The sequence below is a fragment of the Saccopteryx leptura genome, chromosome 13 (genome assembly GCF_036850995.1).
Source record: "Saccopteryx leptura isolate mSacLep1 chromosome 13, mSacLep1_pri_phased_curated, whole genome shotgun sequence".
Classification (NCBI taxonomy): domain Eukaryota; kingdom Metazoa; phylum Chordata; class Mammalia; order Chiroptera; family Emballonuridae; genus Saccopteryx; species Saccopteryx leptura.
The window spans coordinates 41,577,296-41,598,601 of NC_089515.1; the positions used below are offsets into that span (position 1 = coordinate 41,577,296).

The 21,306-nt window shown below is 49.8% G+C and overlaps 1 protein-coding gene across 1 annotated transcript in view; it reads left to right on the plus strand.

Moving 5' to 3' along the window:
- The first annotated feature begins 6,284 nt into the window (after positions 1–6,284).
- The window catches only part of TMC3 (transmembrane channel like 3), a 52,669-nt gene continuing 37,647 nt past the window's right edge, over positions 6,285–21,306 (plus strand). Inside the window, 2 exon segments of the mRNA XM_066354605.1 lie at positions 6,285–6,370; positions 20,957–21,172. Coding sequence (XP_066210702.1) covers positions 6,285–6,370; positions 20,957–21,172 — 302 coding nt within the window.

Sequence of the window (21,306 nt, forward strand, 5' to 3'; positions counted from 1 at the left end):
AAAGTTTTCAAAAGCCACCAGATTGGTGGTTTTTCTTGGTTCAGACTCCCAGAGGCTGACAAACATGCCCCCCCCCCCCCCCGATTCATTAGGTTTGGACCACGTCGATTTCTTGGAAACTCAGGTCAGGGGTGTGTCAGATTTAATAAGGGCTGCTAGGATGGATGAGCAAGCACACATTTCCATCCGCATACATAATTTATGCTAAATGACACACATTTTCCATGCCTGCCTGTGAAACCAAGCAGGCAGAATGGTGTCCGTGGGATGGATACAGTCAGGACATCATCACGTGTGTGGCATTTTCCTCTGTCGCGGTTTTGTTACCTACAACAAGGGACGGCTTAACAATGACCAGGAACGCATGCTACTTTGCAAAGATAATCACTTTTACGCTTTACCTGTTATTTGCCAACATCATCTTCTTACTATGCGGATTCCCATGATCAGATGACTTCCACACGAGTATTTAGTGTCAGCACTGACAGGGAGCTGTGAGCTCCTGCTCCAAGGCAGTCAGGAGAGAAGAGGATGTTTTTGGCACCAGTGCTTCTGAAACAGCACGGGGGGGGGGGGGGGGGAATGTTTTATAGCCCTGGCTGGCTGGCTCAGTGGTGGAGCGTCGGCCTGACACGTGGATGTCCCAGGTTCGATTCCCGGTCAGGGCACACAGGAAAAGTGCCCATCTGCTTCTCTACCCCGCCCCCTCCCACTCTCTCTCTCTCTCTGTCTGTCTCTCTATCTCTTCCCTTCCTACAGCCGTGGCTCATTGGAATGAGTTGGCCCCAGGAAGTGAGGATGGTTCCATGGCCTCTACCTCGGGCGCTAAGACACCTCTGTTGCTGAGCACCAGAGCAATGCCCCAAATGGGCAGAGCATCATTCCTTAGTGGGCTTGCCAGGTAGATCCCCATCAGGGCACATGCAGGAGTCTGGCTTTGCCTCCCCTCCTTTCACTGAAAACAGGAACAACAACAACAAAAAAGTGTTTTATTTTTCTTCCCCATCCAACATAGAATCATTTTGGGAAATATCACTGCGAGGTTGGTTGGCAATGGGGGAAGGTTACGTGAGGAACCAGACCTGGTAACTTTGGCTGGAACCGCCCACACACCCCTGCGCTCCAAAAGAAACTTCCCAGGAGCCCTTTGAAAATGAGCCACCGTCTGTCAGCCAATGAAATTTTGCCACGTCATATCAACTTGACCCCCCCCTCCAATAACCCTATAAATTAGCCCTTCGCGGGAGAATCCATGCGACTTCTCTGGCCCCCGCCTCGCGGACCCGAGAACATCATCCGGGAAGCGCTCTGAATAAAGCTTTTATTATTCCACACTTCGTGGCTACGCCCTTCTTTCTTCCTCAAGGGGGAAAATACCTTACAATAACAAAAGTGAATTATTTGGGGTTTTTTCTTGTTAACCATTTTAATTTGTTGGCTGATGTATCATGACGTTTAAAAAAATTCAGATGCTTTTGAGGGTAATTTGAATTACTTTTTTAAATGACTGTGGTTCCATTTGACTGTTTGCATTGAGATCGCAATGTGTGCAATTTTTTTTGTAGTTGTGGCATCTTGTAGACATCAAATATGACTTTTGATAATAAATACCAGTTCCTGGGGGAAAAAAAATGAAATTTTTTAAAAATGCAAAATTTAACCCTAGGATTTTAAAAAACTGTTTTGGATTCAATAGACTTGGGAAATGACTCCCTCTGTCAGGTCTCTGTACAAGCTCTAAGGCTGACTCTCTTCCTGTGTTTGTCTCACCAGGGACAGGTGATGGGTCATTTCAGGAAGGGCTCCTGTACACACACCCTGTTTTGAGCTACACTGCCCTCGAGACCGGTTGATAAAGAAACAGGTGCAACTTTCAGGTTGGTGCTTTGTTGTGAGATGGCTTAGGAGGTTAACAGAATATCCCCTGTCTACACTAAACAGGCCCCGTGGGAGGTGATAGTACACCCCAGACTCGGAGCTGCCAAAGAGCTGGCTCAGACCAGAGAGCCGAGAGGGCAGGACCTGCTCAACATCCGGTATGGGTGACCATCTTGAAAACGTGAATAAACCTCTGTAAGTCCTCAGCCAAGAGCCAGACTTAGGGGTCGGTTTCACGAGGAGGGGGCTCCAGAGGGCCAGAAGAGTAGCTCTGAGACCGTTCACTGCTGTCCTCCCGTGCTGTCCCCTCGCTTTGTCCCCTTCAGTGGCTCCCCATCCGCCTCAGGATGACGGCATGACAGCATGACGGACAGCCGTGTCGCAGTTGCACTTGTCTCTGTCACCCCAGCGTTGCCTTTGTCGCTCTCGCACCCCTGAGAACACTTGCTCGCTGTGTGACGTTTGTGCCCTGAACTGTCCCTGTCATTTCCGTGCTCTGTCCTTAAATGTGTCCAGCCTCCGACCCGGGTCCAGTGTGTTTCCTGGATCACTTCAGTGCGGCCGGCCGTGTCCCTGCACTCTGCCAGCTGGATGCCATCGTCCCAGTGCGGGGAGGAGACGGACCTGGGGCCTGGGACAGCCCAGTCGCAGCCCTCCCACTGGGCGGGGCATCTGTTTTGAGCCACACCTGACAGAGCGCAGCCTTCTCAGTGCAGGAGAGGTGGGAGACATAATTTTTTTTTGGGGGGGGGACATAATTTTTTAAAACATGTTTCCATTGATTTGAGAAAGAGACAAAGGTGGAGATAGAGAGAGAGAGAGAGAGAGAGAGAGAGAGAGAAGCATCAACTCCTTGTTTCAGTTAGTTGTGCACTCACTGATTGCTTCTCATACGGGCCCTGATCAAGGGTCAAACCCAAGACCTCTGGTATACCAGGTTGATGCTTTATCCACTGCGCCACCTGGCCAGGGCCGCAAGTTTTCATTTTTGTTTTTGTTTGTTTTTAAGTGAGAGGAGGGGAGACAGACTCCGCATCTGCCTTGACCAGGATCCACCTGGCGACCCCCATCTGGGGCCAATGCTCGAATCAACCAAGCCACTGGCTCCGGGAAGAGAAGAGAAAGAGAAGGGGAAGGGGAGGAGAAAAGAAGCAGATGGTCGCTCCTCCTGTGTGCCCTGACCGAGAATCGAACCCGGGATGTCCACATGCTGGGCTGACGCTCTATCTACCAAGCCAACTGGCTAGAGCCAAGTTATTTTTAATACAAAAGAATTATGACATTTTAACAAGGCAACTAAAATAGTATAGAAATTTAAAATGAAAAGAACTGAGAAAGCTGTTACGAGCTTTCTTCTGTGGACGAGGCACGCATTGCCTCCAGTGACAGCTGCAGACGTGGCCATCTTAGGCATCACTGACACACGTTCAGGCATTGCTTATTGCTGAAATATTTTTTGCAACAGTGAGAGAAATCGCTACAGGAAGTAGAACCTGCAAAGAGAATAAAAATAGCCACATCTGGGTTAGGCGAGCATTTCATTTTCAGCGCCAAAAAAAAAAAAAGTCCAGGACAGTGAAAGAACCACGCTGGTCTTTTTCTTTTTCTTTTTCTTTTTCTTTTTTTAACTTTTATTCTAAAGCATCTGTAAGAGTTATTTCAGGAACCGTTTTCACACATTCACTAATTTTGTTTCTTTTTTTAAGCTTTCTGGAAGCAAAGCCCCAGCTGTCGATTGCAGCCATGGAGATAAACCGAGCTCTGAAAGCCGCCCCTTGGTCGTTCTCTTCTCTTTAACTCGTCTGAACGGGTGAAGCTGTCCTGACTACCTGGGGGTCACCCGGGGAGCTTAGCACCAGCCCCAGGTGCTCAGGCCACAGTTGGGACCAGTTAGACCCGAATCTTGTGAGCTGTGCAGCAGGCGTGGCAGATGCACGCGCCTCCTGGCAGCAACATTGTCTCGGGACCCGGATTCACGGGTGTTTTCTGGGTCGTGAAATGAACCCTTGTGTTGGAACAGCTCCCGCTTCTTTTACAGATATTATCTCATTTAGTGCTCCCTGCAAGCTGTGCACTGGGTCTCATTCTTCCTGTTTTACAAATAGGGTGATTAAGGTTCCAATAAACTTTTTTCTTAAGTGAGAAGCAGGAAGGCAGAGACAGACTCTCACATGCACCCCAACTGGGATCCACCCGGAAACCCCCCTACCGGGCTCTGCTCTGCCCATCTGGGGCTGCTGCTCCATTGCTCAGCAACTGAGCTATTTTAGTGCCTGAAGTGAGGCCACAGAGCCATCTTCAGCACCCAGGGCCAATACACCAAACCACTTAAGCATGGCTACAGGAGCAGAAGAAAGAGAGAGTGCAGGGGGAGGGGGAAGAATGGAGAAGCAAATGGTTACTTCTCCTATGTGCCCTGACCGGAAATCAAACCCAGGCTATCCACACGCCGGACCGATGTTCTACCACTGAGCAAACCATCCAGGGCCCAAATAAACCTGTAGACGGCAGAGCCAGGGTGTATTTCAGTGACCTGCATCCAGGGGGAAACTAGCTCTCCCTGAACTGAGTGGCCCCTTGACCAGTTCCCAGAGACATCTGTGTCATTGCAGGGCTCCTGCGGAAGGGAGAGCGGGGTCCGCACTGTCAGAGCTTGAGGGGCCCCGTGGCAGCTGCCCACAACATCCACGTCACTCCTCTGACAGAGCTCTGTGGCCTGGAGCGAGTATTGAGTTATCAGTACGATCAGAACTCTTCAAACTCATACAATTCATAATTTTTGGAGGAAACACGTGAAGAGAACTGGTGAGGTGCTGGGATGCTTCTCGCTCGGGTGGTGTGGGTGGTGCTTATCTGGCTGCCAGTTTTACGGTGAGTTAGTAAGTTGGACATTTCGTGGTGTGTGCTTCCCTGCTCTATGCTATATTTCACAACCAGTGTCTTTTTAATTGGCTTGGGGGAAAAATCCATGAATTAGACACTCTAATCATCCCCATATTGTTGACATTTCATTGCTTCCAACTTTTCATTACCCTTAACAACATCGCAGTTAACATTCCTGTGCAAAAATATCTTTCCGTAGTTTCTGATTCTGAACTTGGGATGCATGGATACACGCGAGACCTCAGAGTCCAGGGAGTGGAATGTTTTGCAGCTGACACCATGAGATATCAACCGTGGCTTTTCTCTTTCATGTGACATGTGGTTTATCTCAACCCAGTGTTCGCGGCCTTTCCGAACTCTCGTTCTGCCCTCGGCTGATCAGCCCTCCCCTCCCCGCTCCGCGGCATTGCCATCTTTTTCTATGGCTTGTGCAGGGGGCTTGGTTCTGCTCATCGTTACGGGTGTCAGTGTTCAGCTCCGTGTTGGGAGACCTGAGAGGAAGGAGCTGGGGGCGGGGGGGGGCGGGGGGCTGCGATGTAGCCAGTGGCTTCCAGGTGACCTCGGCTCTACACTGCGCTCTGGAAACCACGACACCGCCCTCCCACTGTCAGATGTCACGTTCCTGACTCCGGCACCAACATAGAACGGACATGAGCCGAATGCTCTCTTCCACTCTTTCGACAGAGGACCAGTCGGGTGGGGAAACGGCTTCAGAGAACGAGTCGAGGAATGAAGGCTGCTGGGGGGAGTCCGTGGAATGCTGACATGAATTTGCTAATTGGTATAAAACTTATAAAACTGGGCCCTGGCTGTTAGTTCAGTGGTAGTAGAGTGTCGGCCCGGTGTGTGGAAGTCCCAGGTTCAATTCCTGGTCAGGGCACATAGGAGAAGTGATCGTCTGCTTCACTCCCACTCCCACTCCCACTCCCCCTTCCCTCTCTCTCTCTCTCTCTCTCTCTCTCTCCCCCACCCTCCCCCCTCCCCCTCCCACAGCTGTGGCTCAATTGGTTCCAGCACATCAGTCCTGGGCACTAGGGATGCCTCCATGGAGCCTCCTCCTTAGGCACTAAAAATAGCTCAGTTGTGAGCATGGCCCCAGACGAGGGTTGCCGGGTGGATTCCAGTCAGGGTGCATGTGGGAGTCTGTCTCTCTATCTCCCTTCCTCTCACTTGGAAAAAGAAGAAGAAAAAAAAAACTTATAGAACTGTATAGGGTCCCCATAGGGTGATTTTAAAGGAAAGTGATTTTTGGAATTATCTGTTTACCAGACAGAAACACCCAAGTGAGCACGTAACTTCAGTGTGCGGGTTCTAAATCAAGTGGTAAGAAAGTGAAACTTAGGTGGATTCGGCCAGATGAGAAGTGACCTGTTGGGGAAGGACTGAACCCCCCACCCCCACCCAGTGTGACACGGACGTGACAAGGGTTAGCCGAGGTCACAAGCCCTCATGCCCAGATTAGTGCCCTAATAAGAGGAGGGAGACCAGAGCCTTCTCTCTCTTCCACACAAAGACACCGCAAGATGACTGTCTACAGACCGGGGAGAGAGCTCTCACCAGACGCCGAACCTCCTCTCGCCTTGATCTTGGACCTCCAGGATCACGAGCAGTGAGTATCTGTTGAATCTCACAGTCTGTGACATCATGTGACAGCAGACTAAGGTAACAGTATATATAGGGGAGGGTGCATGTATGTATTTTTCTGGGGAGAAGCCATAACCTGCATGAATGTGAAGGTGGTTTGAGGACTGAATAGGGGAGTCAGTCTGCTAGAGCGAACCTCACATTTCACTCCCTTCATCAGGGAGATGCCCAAGTTCTCTCCTTAGACCCTCCCTGCTTCTCTGGCTTCCGAGACGAGCCCTTCTCTGTGGGATCTTTTATTCTGCAGCACGGAAAACCTCGGGGCTGGTCAGAGAGGCTCTCGGAGCAGGTGGAGGCTGAGTGTCAGGAGGGAGAAATCCGCTTTGCCCGTGAGAACTCTCTTTGTAGAATGAGGTGAGCCGTGGGTGTGGAGAGAGCGTTAATAGTCACATCCTGCCGCAAGGAGTGAAGCAAGTAAAAGCAAATGCAACGGCATGTTCCAGTAAGAAGGAAATACAAGTTGAAGAAAGACAATTGGCTGATGGACATATAAGAGATGATGTGTTTACTTTAGCAACTGTGATGGTATTTTCCACCTAACAAATGCTCTAAGATGAAAATGGCTGTCTGAAAACGGGACACAAATGCTCACTCCTGGCCCTGGCTGGTTAGCTCAGTCGGTTAAAGCATCATCTCAGAAAGACAAGGCTGTGAGTTCAATCCCCAGTCAGGGCACACACGGGAAGCAGCCAATGAATGCACGACTGAGGGGAACAACAAATGAATGTTTCCCTTCCCCCTTCTCTCTATCTCCCTTCCTCTCTCTGTCTCTCTAAAAACAATCAATAAATAAAAAACTAAGCCTTGGCCAGGTAGCTCGGTTGGTTGGAGCATCGGTCCAAAGCACAGAGGTTGCTGGTTCGATCCCCGGTCAGGGCACATACGGGAACAGATTGATGTTCCTGTCTCTCTCTCTCTCCCTGTCTATAAATGAATGGATGAATGAATGAATGCTCACTCCTGAAATGCTCAGAAAGGCTGCCGGCTGCAGCCTTTTGACAGTACAGTTTGTGACTCAGTATCAACGTCTTCACCGTGTGCATGCTGTGCAGTTAGCCTTGCCCTTCAGGGCACCAACCTGGTGCGAGCTTACATCGTGGGCAAAGGTTTTGCTCTCTTTTCCCAGCTCTCCGCACTCTTGTCTCCTACTTAATGACCAGCCGCTCTGTCCCCTGCCCTCAGTGCACTTCCCTGTCCTTCTCCTGGTTAACCTGCAGTACACCCTACCCCTGTGAGATGTATTCTGGCGGACTCACCTGTCCACCCACGGGCCTGTGGGCTCACGGGGGCAGGGAGGGGTCTTGTTCCTCCGCGTTTCGGCATTTCCCAGCATACAGGAGGCCCTCTCTCTCTGGAGTAAAAGAATGAATCCGTATCATTGCACAGGTCACTGTACCAGTGGAGATCCCCTTCCAAACAGCTGCAGGGAACCCGCCCTGCTGGATTCCGGTTAACAAGGTGCGTTTGTGTTTCTCACGAAAAGCGCTGACCTCTAGGCTGCTCCTCTGAGCTGAGTTTCTGTCGGCCTCGTGTTCGTGGTCCTATTGAGAGTGAGCGCAGAACTGAATTTTGCCACAAGATGGCGACGTTCTCCTAGTCCTGGAAACATCCCAGCTCCTGGGGATTCCTGTACAGTACTTAGAACTTTAGAATGAAATACCTTTATTTCACATCCAGACTCTGACCCCATAGATTAACTGGAAAAACTGAGGTGCAGGGAGGTCACAGAATCAGTGTCAGCAGATGGGGGGGAGGGTTTCTTGCCGACCTTAAAGAATAAAGGGCTACGGTGTGACTTGCCTGTGGACAGGGCCACATGGCCAGGGACCGGTAGGGCCAGACTAGTTTAGGGGTTTAGATGAGATTTAGAGGAACTCAAATCAACCGGTTCCCTATGGGGTGAAGGCGACACCACCATTCAGTCTCTTTACCAAGGTGGCTCAGCACCTCCCAGACCCCCCGGGGATCGAGTGGAGGGTTGAGTAGTAGGGCAGCGGGCCGGTACCCTCCCTCTTCTCTCTGGCCACCACACCCCAGGCACCTGTCCACCTGCCACACTCACGGAGAGGGGCGTGGTCTGGAGTGGCTGGTCATGCCAGGGAAGCACCCTCCTTGGTCAGGGTCACAGTGGCGGGGAGACAGTTCTGGCTTCAGTGTGCTGAGGCCAGCGTCCGCACTTGCACTGTCTCTGGATCAAGGTCAGAGATGGTCACTGCATTTATCCTCATTGTATCAACGTGAACCGCAGGGACAAAGAAAACAGTTCACTTCGTTTTTATTTCAACTCCTCCTTTAACAGGAGCTCGTGTCTACAGCCTGCGGAGTTCAGGAGTAGCAAGGAGGGCTCATTGTGAAGGACCAGTACCCTGTTCCGAGCCATCCAATCACTTGGTTTCTTGTGTAGATGAATCCCGGATGGGCCCATGTGGCCGGCCCTCTCCACGTGCCAAGTTGTGACTCTGCTGTCTGAAGGGACACCCCGGGCTGGGGACTGGGTCTCCCATGATACAGAGGCCAGGTAAGTTACAGTGAAAGGTCGGCTGTGGCCTGCCCGTCCAATGGATTGATTATCCACTGGGGAGTCAGAATTCTATTACAAGTGTATAAAAACTCTGTTTGAAAAGAAGGTTGGGGCCCTGGCCAGTTAGCTCAGTGGTAGAGCATCAGCCCGGCATGTGGAAGTCCCAGGTTCGATTCTGGCCAGGGCACATAGGAGAGGTGACCATCTGCTTCACCTCCCCTCCCCCCTCTCGCTTCTTTCTCTCTTTTCTCCTCCCCTCCAGCTCTAATAGAGCTGAAGCCAAAGCTCTATTAGAGCGAGTTGGCCCCCGTCACTGAGGATGGCTCCATGGCCTCCGCCTTAGGTGCTAACAAATGGCTCCAGTTGCAACAGAGCAGGGGCCCCAGATGGGCAGAGCATCGCCCCCTAGTGGGCTTGCCTGGTGGATCCCAGTCTGGGTGCATGTGGGAGCCTGTCTCTGCCTCCCCTCTTCTCACTAAAATTAAAAAAGAAGAGAAGCTTGGTATGTGATAACTGGCTATGTTTGCCAGCAGTGGCTTTCTCATGGAGCCCGTACTCCGGAGCTGATAGGTCACTGCAGTGAGGCAGTCCTGCCACTGTCAGCGGTTTCGTCCTGTGCTGACACCGGCCACTGCGGACAGGGAGACACCCAGCTATACTCCCACCTGTTTATCTACATTCGGCCCAGCAGGCGCTGTAATTGCATTTACTTTATTTTCTAAACAATTTATACCAGGGTCATGAAGCAGCAGGAACAAGCAGAGATCAGAATATGTGAGTGGCCCTGGCCGGTTGTCTCAGTGGTGGAGCACTGACCTAGCGCGTGGAAGTTCCACATTTGATTCCTGGTCAGGGCACACAGGAGAAGTGACCGTCTGCTTCTCCTCCTTTCCCCCTCCCCCTACTTTCTCTCTTTCTCTTTCTCTCTCTCTCTCTTTCTTCCCTTCAACTGATCCGAGCACATTGGACCCGAGTGCTGAGAATGGCTCCGTAGAGCCTGTGTCTTAGGTGCTAAAAATAGTTCAGTTGTGAGCATGGGCCCCAGATCGGCAGAGCATCAGCACTAGACAGGGATTGCCAGGTGGATCCAGGTCAGGGTGTATGCTGGAGTCTGTCTATCTCCCCTTCTCTCACTTAAAAAAAAAAAAGACGAAGAAGAAGAAGGAGAATATGTGAGAGTGACACTTTGTAGGTTTAGGCTGGCCACTGAGGTCCCCTCCATGGGCTCACAAAATCATATGAGACGAGGCTGTCATCCTCTCAGTCATTGCCTGAGCAAATATTCTTTATTTTTTAAATTTAGTGAGAGGAGGGGAGGCAGACAGACACTTGCATGTGCCCTGACTGGGATCCACCCAGCAAGCCCACTAGGGGGCGATGCTCTGCCCATCTGGGGCCCTTGCTCCATTGCTCAGCAACCAAGCTCTTCTTAGCACCTGAGGCAGGGCCATGGAGCCATCCTCAGCACCCGGGGCCAACTCGCTCCAATTGAGTCATGGCTGCAGGAGGTGGGAGAGAGAGATAGAGATAGAGATAGAGAGAGAGAGAGAGAGAACTGAGCGAGGGAAGGGTAGAGAAGCAGATGGTCACCTCTTCTATGTGCCCTGACTGGGAATCAAACCTGGGACATCCACAAGCCAGGCCAATGCTCTACCACTGAGCCAGCTGGCCAAGACCTACATAAAGTATTTAGAACTCTTCTGCATTAGAGATATGTCTCTTCTCCCCCAATTATTTATCTGTTCACCCATTTATTTATATGAACTCACAGATATTTATTTCATACTCTGTGTTTTAATCCACTATTTCGTTCTGTTGCTCCAATTATTCCAGCTAGGGCCACAGGGAGTGCCCTCGGACAGTTCCGGTGCCCTTTGGCACGCCCCATCCGTGTGGACTTCTCACAGCCACTTTCACCCTCTGGCACTGTAACATGTTCTAGACTCATCTTACGTGTTTCTCACCCCAGTGATAAAACCATCAGTTTCTCCAAGGATCCTGTCCTTTCTTTGGTGAATGGTATTAGAAACCCCATCTGGGTACAAGATGTGCCCACTGATCCTGGGGTGTGGCTGCTTCCTGGTCCTGCTAGATGACACCGTGAAGAAATATCCATGTGCTTTTTTTTTTTTTTTTTTTTTTGTATTCTTCTGAAGCTGGAAACGGGGAGAGACAGTCAGACAGACTCCCGCATGCGCCCGACCAGGATCCACCCGGCACGCCCACCAGGGGGCGATGCTCTGCCCACCAGGGGGCGATGCTCTGCCCCTCCGGGGCGTCGCTCTGCCATGACCAGAGCCACCCCAGCGCCCGGGGCAGAGGCCAAGGAGCCATCCCCAGCGCCCGGGCCATCCCCGCTCCAATGGAGCTCCGGCTGCGGGAGGGGAAGAGAGAGACAGAGAGGAAGGAGGGGGGGTGGAGAAGCAAATGGGCGCCTCTCCCATGTGCCCCAGCCGGGAACCGAACCCGGGTCCCCCGCACTCCAGGCCGACGGTCTACCACTGAGCCAACCGGCCAGGGCCCCATGTGCTCTTTTATCAAGAGTCACTTGACTGTACTGTGGGGGTCTGTTTCAGACTCTGTCTGTCCCATTGCTCTGTCTGTCGGCCTTTCATGAGCACCATGCAGGCGTCCCCAAACTATGGCCCGCGGGCTGCATGTGGCCCCCTGAGGCCATTTATCTGGCCCCCCGCCGCACTCCTGGAAGGGGCACCTCTTTCATTGGTGGTCAGTGAGAGGAGCACTGTATGTGGCGGCCCTCCAATGGTCTGAGGGACAGTGAACTGCCCCCTGTATAAAAAGTTTGGGGACCTCTGCTAGAGTCTAGATGACTACGGCTTTATAGCTCAGCCATGAGACCTGGTAGTGAGCGTCCACAAGTTTGGGTTTTAGTATCGTGTTGGTTAGACCAGGTCCTTCACCTTTTTATATAAATTTGAGAGTGAGTTCACTGATACACACAAAAGCTTGCTGGAATTTGAGTTGGGATTTTACTGACTCAGTGAATCCGTTTGGTAAGAATCGATATCATAATAGTGAGTCCGTCTGTGTACATGGACTGTGTCTCCGTTTACTTAGACCTCTGATGATCCTTATTCATTCTGCTGTTTTTCACATACAGACCACATACATATCTTGACAGATTTATGCCCAAGTGTTTCCCTTTTGGATGCTATTGTCAGTGGAATTGTTTCTTAATTTCAAACTTCTGTTGCTCATTGTTGGTATGTGGAGAAGCAGTTGAGTTTGCGTAATGACCTTGTATCCTGCAAGTTTGTTGGACGTGTTTATTGGTGCTCCGGCTCTGTAGACAAGACTCAGACACGTGGGTAGAAACCTCAGAACAATGATTTCAGATCCGTAGAAAGAAGCTTTAGTGACCAGGGAAGCCCAGAGGTGACTGGGCAACCTCGGGAAGTGAGGACCTCCCAGCCCCTGGAGGAGCTGGGGCAGGAGCTGTGTGGTCATGTGGAGAAATGTTACCGTGGTGACTGAAGTATCAGTGCAGGAACTGGGGTAAAGGTCACAGAGACCCCGTCTAACCAAAGACTGTGAGCCTGTATGACCAGAGGAGGCCAGGGCGGCTATCACCACAGACGTGAGACCGCTTCCGGATATCTGCGTGCTGCGGAGATGGTGCTGATAGTCAGGGAAGAGTGTACGCGTGTTTTTGTTTTGTTTTGGTTTTTTAAGTGAGAGGAGGGGAGATAGTGAGACAGACTCCCACAGGCACCTCAACCAGGATTCACCGGCAACCCCCATCTCAAGCCAATGCTCTGCCCATCTTGGGCTGATGTTTGCAACCAAGCTATTTTTAGAGCCTGAGGTGGAGGCTCCACAGAGCCATCCTCAGTATCAGGGGCTTATGTGCTCAAATCAATTGAGTCATGGCTGTGGGAAGGGAAAAGAGAGAGAGAAGGGGGGAAGATGGTCACTTCTCCTGTGTGCCCTGACTGGGCATCAAACCTGGGACTTCCACATGTTGAGCCAATGCTCTACCACTGAGCCAACCGGCCAGGGCATGTGTACGCATGTTTTAATACTACAAGGTAAGCCCGACTCCTCTAGCTGGCTCATTCCATTGAGGCTTCAAACCCAACCTCTGGAAGGAGCCAAGATTCCGTCCTTCACCTCTGTCCCTTATCAGAGGAGCTCCGGAGGCGCCTCACTGGGGAGCCTGTGTCCAGAGCAGCTTGTGGGGGTTCCAGCAATCTCCCGACATGGGAAGCTGGAGAGGGGTCGGCAAGGAGCGCTGGCGTTCTTAGCCAGGTGGCCGAAGCGATGGAGCCGCTGGGAGAAATAGGCCATCAGGGGAGGGCGTAAGTAAGGGGCAGAGACAGGGAGGGCGGCCCCCACTGTGGACCTGCTGGGAGCGCCAGGTCAGAGAAGGACAGGAGGGAGCCGCGTCGCGGTTGTAGATGATGTCAGGGGAGCCTGGTGACCCGAGGCAGGCACACAGGCGGGAAGAGGGTGCTGTGTACGGGAGGACCAGGCTGCGGGGCGAGGCAGCAGCATCGGCAGCCGGTTTGGGAGGAGGTCCAGCTGCATCGTCGACGGAGGAGATGGTTTGGAGGTTCAGGCAGATGTTGGAACCCCTGCAGGCAGGCGGGACTCCCACAGTGCAGGCTTCCTGTAACCTGTAATGAGGACGGGAGGGGGCCTCAGGTTTTCTCAGAAGTGTGACGGGGAGAACAGTCTATGGCTTGAGCTGACCAGAGCCATGGTGGCGAGGTACAGACACACAGACTCTCAGATGCCCGGGATGGGGTCCGATCCATCTTGTGCCCCCAGACCAGCCAAGGGGCTGGCACCTTGTGGATGTCAGTCCGCATGGATCAGCTGGTGAATTACTGAGTGAACGAGGCTGCACTCAGTGAATGACTGGGTGGGGCTCTCTTCAATGCTTGATGCAAACCTTCATTCGGCTTTAATCCGGCAATGTCTCCTGGGTTTTAGGAACCCATTGGGCCATAGCTTCTGAGGGCCTCATTTCTTGAGTCAGCCCAACCTCAGCCTTGGACCTGTGTGTTTTCAGTGCCAGGCATCTGCATGTCCACCCCACTCTGTCCTCTGCTCTCTCCCGGGGTCCCTGCAGGTGTGGCTGGGAGACATGACTGGACAGGCAGGGCTCTGGTTCAGAACCTGTGTGATTAGAGGAAGGTGGCAACTCCCACCTGTCCCCAAAAGCCATTGCAACTCGCCATCCCTCCACTGTATTCTCAGAATAGTAATCTATTGGCCCTGGCCAGCTGGGTCAGTGGATAGTGTGTCAGCCCAGTGTATGGATGTCCTGGGTTCGATTCCCAGTCAGGGAACACAGGAGAAGCAACCATCTGCTTCTCTCTCCCCTTTCTCTCTTTCTTCTCCTCCCACGGCCAGTGGCTCGATTGGTTCAAGTGTCGGCCCTGGGCGCTGATGATAGCTCAGTTGGTCTGAGAGTGTCAGCCTCAGGCATTAAATATAGCCCAGTTGATTCGAGCATCAGCCCAAGAGGGGTTGCCAGGTGGATCCCAGTCCAGGTGCATAGGGGAGTCTGTCTCACTATCTTCCCTCCTCTCACTTAAAAAAACAAAACAAAACCAAAAAAGAACAGTAATCTATCTCTCAAGACCCAGACCGAGCACTCTTCCTTCCCTCTCCTGCCCTCCCACCACCCAGGTGTCCCTGTAGCACAGTAGTGACCTCACTGTATCGTGATTCTGGCTTTGTCTGTGTGTCCTCCCACTGAGCATCAGGCTGCTTCAGGGAGAGGATCGTGTTTGTTTTGTTTTGTTTTGTTTTTCATTTTGTCCCTAAGGAAGTGCACAGGACCAGTCACTGGCCGGGTCATTAGTAATGCTTATGAAATGTGCTAATTCATTTCTTACCTCCTCCTGTTCCGGCCAAGTTAGCTCACCCAGAATAGGCCAAGTGTGAGGACTCTACTTTGGCCTTGCTAGTAAGCTGGATGGAAGGGGACAGAGCAGAAGGACCAGGGACAGTGGGAGAGGAGAAGGTGCTGAAGGACTGCTGTTGGAGATGAGAGGGAGGAAGACCAGGAAAGGGTCAGCAAGCATGGCTTTCAGAATAAGTGAATCCTAGATCTCAGCAAGCAAACCACGGTTCATTTTTCCCCCTCGTGCATCTGTTGACTGCCTCCTCTATTTTATGGCCATTTGGAGATCATTTGAAGTCCATTCCGTAATTGTTCTCTTGCTAAGCTTCCTTTATGCAGAAAAATGATAATGCATTTAGGATGCTTTCAAAAGTCCCTGGAGCAAATTAATTAGTTTACAGGGTTGTGTCTAGTAGGGTAAACCGACCAGGAAAAACACAGGCCCTCTTTGTTAGCGCTGCAGAGTGAGGTCACTAGGAGGGTGATGTTTGCAGGGTCCTAGCAAGCTCCACCCGGGGTCCCTGTTGTGAACTGTGGCCACCGAGACACATGGCACCGGGCCACTCTTCCAAGTGTCACTCTCAAATCAGCCGCACTGTGATGCCATCCTCAGTCCCACTGGCCCAGCCGTGTGCCAGGATTTTGTTGTCTGGGTAGTGCAATTTAACTTAAGATTTCCAAGTGACAGCATTCAGCGGTACATTTCTGTTTCCTACCACATCATGTGAAGTCTGCATTAACCACGGTTTCCAGATGAGCACAATAGAGACGCCCCAAGATCCTGTTGTAGTTAGCGATAGTCTTTCAACCACCAACCGGATTTCCTCCTTCTGACAACCGTCCTGGGGTTGTCCACGGCGCAGTCCGGTCAGGAATCTGCCCGTGTTCTGGAGCTTTGGGGGCCCATCCCTGTGTCCCGGCCTCGGCGAATCCCTGTGTCCCGGCCTCGGCAAGCTGCTTCCCTCCCACGGCCGACGGCGGTGAACGCGGCACCCCACTCGGTTCTGTGTGCGTAACAGGCCGCTGTTCACATTTGTTGAGTAGAGTCAGATGCTTTTTGGAAGGGGAGGCATTATTAGAGTACTTCCTGTAGCTAGATTAAAGAGCACACTGAGTGCTGGCTCATGCAGTTGGGCAGATTTGCACTAGACCAGGGGGTCTCAAACTCAACTCAGCATGTGGGCCGCAGAGCAAGATCACAGCCCTTTCGGCGGGCCGCACTAGGTCTACAAAAGGCAACTGTTACACAACACTTTTCTCACTGCAGTTGAAAACAAAAAAAAAGTCAGTTCAACAAGCACAATCGTACATGCAGTTTACTCAGTGTCACAAAACGACCAGAAACTGTAGTTCGCATCACAACTGCTGTTAACTAAGCTAATATCTAGCTAAGATGCTAGAGAAATGAAAAATACAAGTAGGCCCCTAGGCTTACTTAATTTTATCCAAAATATTTTGAACTTCATGGATTAGTCTGCGGGCCGCACAAAATTGTTCGGCGGGCCGCATGTGGCCCGTGGGCCGCGAGTTTGAAACCCCTGCACTAGACATTCTTTGCAGATCCTCTGCATGGATCAGCTTAGTTAGTTTTCCAGAAGTCATTTCAAAGCAAGCTTTCATGATGAAGTTCAAATTGACGTTTTAATAATGGGTCGGAACCGGCCATTGCAAATCACCAAGCTCACGACAGTTTAAGTGAGTAACGGAGCGTCACGTGACCCCCCATGGCGTTCTCAGGGTGTCTGCTCCATTTCAAGCTCCTTTGCAGCTGATGTGGGGCGGATGCAGCAACAACACCGTCATTTGTTCTCATGTCTCTGCAAATGCGATTGTTATTCACATAATTGGAAGCAATCTATTCTTGGGCATCTTCTCTGAGTAACATTTCCCAGACCCAAAGCATATTTCTAAACTTCAGACAAAAGCTTTTAGAGTCACTGGAACAATGTAACAGGCGTGTAAATATATCTCAGAAATGGAAACGTCTGTCTAGTAAAAATCCAAAGCTGAAAACTTGATATCTTAGAAGAAGGAGCCTGGATGGGACTCAGACGTGCTCAGAGCATTAATGTCTCAGAATAGAATTCATTTAGCAACGGGGAAAAATTGCTTTTTTTGATGACATAGAGAATGAATGTTTTTATTCCTGTAAGCTAAGCCATCTGATGGTTTTTGTTAAAACCTCCTAGGATTTATAACAAAATTTTACTCCTCCTTTTTTTTTTTTTTTAACTGAAAGGATTCATATTTTATACAAATAGGTTTTCCCTTCATTACCTTCCTCCTTCCACAACAAACATCCTGTCAGCATTGGTCTAGGAAAGCATAGTTTTAGCTCATTTTGACATTGGATCCTGATTTAAAAATATATATATATCCGAATTGTAAGCCTCTGAGGGATTTTTAGTCATTTTATCTGTATACATATGCTGGCAAACTTAAAATCATTTCAACATGTCCAAAGCCTCTGATCAGAAGTCAGAGGAAGTCAAGTGCATGCGGGTGCTTTGTCCCTTTGTGTCCCCTGTCCTCTCTTTCTCTTTGTGTCTCAGCTCTGGGAGCCTGGGGAGCCAGAGCCCCGGCAGGGACTGGGAAGTGAATCTGAGCCCCTGGTGCAAGGAGTGAGAGGGGCATGGACAGCCTCAACTTAAACATGGATGCCAACTGGCCTCCAAAGGGAACTTTTGAAAGTCAGACCAAGGAATCCATCAGACAGACAAATCTGATTATTTTAAGAACCCATTTTACCAACAATCATAAAAATGCATCCCATTAATCCCTGGCTGAAGATAGCATCATTGGAGCACATCCAATGTGTGCTCAGGCACTAAAAATAGCTCAGTACTTGAGCATCAGCCCCAGTTGAGGGTTGTCGGGTGGATCCTGGTCAGGGTGCATGTAGGAGTCTGTCTCTCTGTCTCCCTTCCTCTCACCTAAAAAACAAAGCAAAAAGAACACATCCCATTGATACCATGTAAAGAGAGTGATTTCTTTAACAACATACTTAATTTTTTAAAATAATAATCTTTTTGTCCAGTAGTTTCACTTCTGGAAAACTAATTCTAAAGAAATAATGTTTTCTCTTATAGCAGAAAAAAAACATCACTGGTAAAAAAAAAAAAAAAAATGTGTCTGAAGACAAAATGGATGTGTAAGAAATGGGGCAAAATTGCCTATTATGTGTTTAGATAGAATCTTCCACTCAGTGACCCCTTGGTTAAATATGTCACAAAAATTTTTATTAAAAGTATGGAGATTACTTTAGATATAAAATTTATGGGAAAGTTTTTTTTTCCTTTTCTTTTACTTAGAGGCAGGGAGGCAGAAAGACTCCCACATTTGCGCCGACTGGGATTCACCCAGCAAGCCCCCTACAGGGCAATGCTCTGCCCATCTGGGGCTGCTGCTCCATTGCTCAGCAACTGAGCTATTTCAGCACCTGAGTCAAGGCCATGGAGTCATCCTCAGCACCCAGGGCCAACTTGCTCAAATCAAGCCATGGCTGTGGGAGGGGGAGAGAGAGAAAGAATAAGAGAAGGGGGTGAGGTGGAGAAGAAGAGGCAGAGAAGCAATGGTTGCTTCTCCTGTGTGCCCTGACCAGGAATCAAACCCAGAACTTCCACACATCTGGCCAATGCTCTACTGCAGAGCCAACTGGCCAGAGCTTTTAAGATTTATGTAAAAGTTAAAAGAAATGCATGTATACAGTAAAATTGCAAAATATATATGTAACCAAAAACATACTTGTTAAAAAGTTAAAAAAGCCAGCAGTGAATGTCACTCAGCAATATTGTTCTAGGTGTTTCTATTTCTAATTTTCCTACTCTTTTCACCTTTTATTTAATGACTACATATTACTTTTGTGATAAAAAATGTTTAGAAATCTACATTTCTTTCAAGTTAGGCAAAAATATGGGATGATTGATTTATATCAAAAGTAGTAATTATTTCTTAATTATCCTAGTTAATTTATGGTTTGGATATTAAAGATAGTTAAATATTTTCAAATAAATACATTTTAATTCAACCATACTATCAAATAGAATTATGTGAGTAAATATGAAAAGAAAATACATAATTTGTTTTAAAAAATCTCTGTAGTATCTCAGTTTGCTATGACCTCTCTCTACCCCCAAAACACAAAAAAATATATATAGAGAGACAAAAATGTTTAAAATAATTAATTGCAATAAAATTAATATAAAATATTTTAAATTTTGAATAAATATTCCAAAACAAGGCAGAAGGACCTCTAGAAAAAGGATGAAAAGAAAATCTTTGAAATGTTTAGAAATCGTCCATGTAAATAAAGATCTATAAAATAATTCCTTCCCAAAATAGAAATAATTCTATTATATATGCCATTTTGTCCATTCTTTAAGCACAAATTTTATCTAGTGTTACTAGACAGGACACCAGACCAAATGGCCTCAGGCAGGCTGGCAGACAGGTGACCCAGCTGCAAAGGCCCCCAGGTCCACCTCTGGCAGAAGGCCAGACGTGGCACCCGGTTCTGCTTCGTCCCTGTGCCCTGAGCCCTCGGTCTGCACATCTTTCTGATAGCCCATGAGCCTCAGGACTTTGCCCAGGGCCCTGGCTGGCCTCTGCAATGAGAGCTGTCTGTTGATTTGTGTTGAATTCATGGAGGAATGAATGAATGAAGTCCTTCTCCTAGGCCACACCCTGGAGGTGCTGGTGGGCCTCCTGCCTGCTGGGGGCGCCGCCCTATCAGCTGCCTCACCCATCTGCTGAGTCTGCTGTGCCTGTGAGGCAGCCTGTTCAACAGAAGAGGTCATTTCTTCCTATCCTGCACCTTCCCACTCAGTTAACATTCAAGCAACTTGACTGCAAACCAACCACCCTTGTGTTAGAAAATAGAGGTTTATCCTGTGAAACTGGGGGAAAGTCCTGGACTTGGCGATGTGTTCTTGGGCCGAGAATCCTGGTTTGCGGTCGTTGTTTTGAATGACTGAAAATGGGAACCTATTGGTGACAAGGACTGTGGTGCCATTCTGGCTGGGGAAGGGGAGAGGAGCTGCTGTTCTCTGCTCCAGGCCCAGGACGGGCTGGCATCCCCTGTCACAGCAGGTGGTCTGGTTTCAGACTATCTGCGTGATTATCTAATCACCTTTAAATTCTTGTTTCCCACCGCAAAACTCTAGACAGCCTCTTGATTTCTCTTAGCCTGCTAGGATCATCGTTCTGACTAATGTGTCCAACTTAGTAAATGTAAACTATAATAAAATGTTAATTTGACTATTATTAATATCATACTGAAGTATTTAGGGGTGATGTGTCATTTCTGAAAACCACTTTTAAAATGGTGTTGGGGAGAATATATAGATTGAACTACAGCAACTGTGGCAAAATGTTACCAATCAGGGAATCTGGGATGAGAATAAACAGTATTTGTGGTACTGTTCTATCAACATTTCTGTAGGTGTGGCTTTTTTAGAACAGAAAACAAAAAGCTGATCAAAATACATAAAAACTAACTTCTTGTTGTTTTTTTTAAGTGAGAAGAGAGGAGATAGACAGACTTCCGCGTGTGCCCCAACCGGGATCCACCCGGCAACACCCATCTCTAGCTATCCTCACACCAACCGAGCCATCCTCAACACCCAGAGCTGATGCTGAAACCACTGAGGCACTGGATGTGGGAGGGGAAGAGGGAGAGAAGGGGGAGAGGGAGGGGAAGAGAAGCAGATGGCCACTTCTCATGTGTGCCCCGACCAGGGATTGAACATGTCAGGCTGACACTCTATCCACTGAGCAACCCGGCCAAGGCCAAAACAAACTGTCTGACTGTGTCTCTCTGGTCCGATGCTGGCGAACACGGTTGAGACTCTGATTCCTTCTGGGCCTCTTTCTTGAGAGGTAAAGGGAAAAGATAAGCAGTACTTTGTATTCCCCTTACATGTTTTGTGAACACCAGGCACGGTAACCGACGTCGAGTGCTTTGCGAACCTCAGAGCCCTGCCTGGGCACAAGGCGGTCACAGATGTGATTACTTGGGCCAAGCCTTCCGCCTTGGCTGTTCAGAGTCCCGCCAATCCCCGCTGCCACCACCGCAACGTTCATATTCATAATTGACATATTCATGATTGACATTCATATTCATGACTGCCCTCTGACTTATCCTCTCCTCTGCTCAGCACAGCTGCAGACACAGCCCGGCTTCTGAGAGCAGGGGCAGAGCAGCCTGCGGCTCCCTCCATCGGAGCAGACCTTGCCTGCTTCCCCAGCGCCCCGCCCGCCCCTAGTCATCACTGGGAACTGGCAGCTCCCATGAAGCGCTCAGAGGCATCCCAGCACTACAGAAGCATCCGGAGGAATGCCAGCCAGCTCTACCAGGAGTCCCTGTTGCTCAGGTGAGCCCGTCCTGGCTCTCTGCTGGGCCACCAAGGCAGGTGTGTGGGGAAGGGGAGCCTTGCTTGCCTCTGACCAGAGGACCAAGTTGTGTCCTGCTCCGTGCCCCTTCAGGGTGGACTCGGAAACCCCCCTC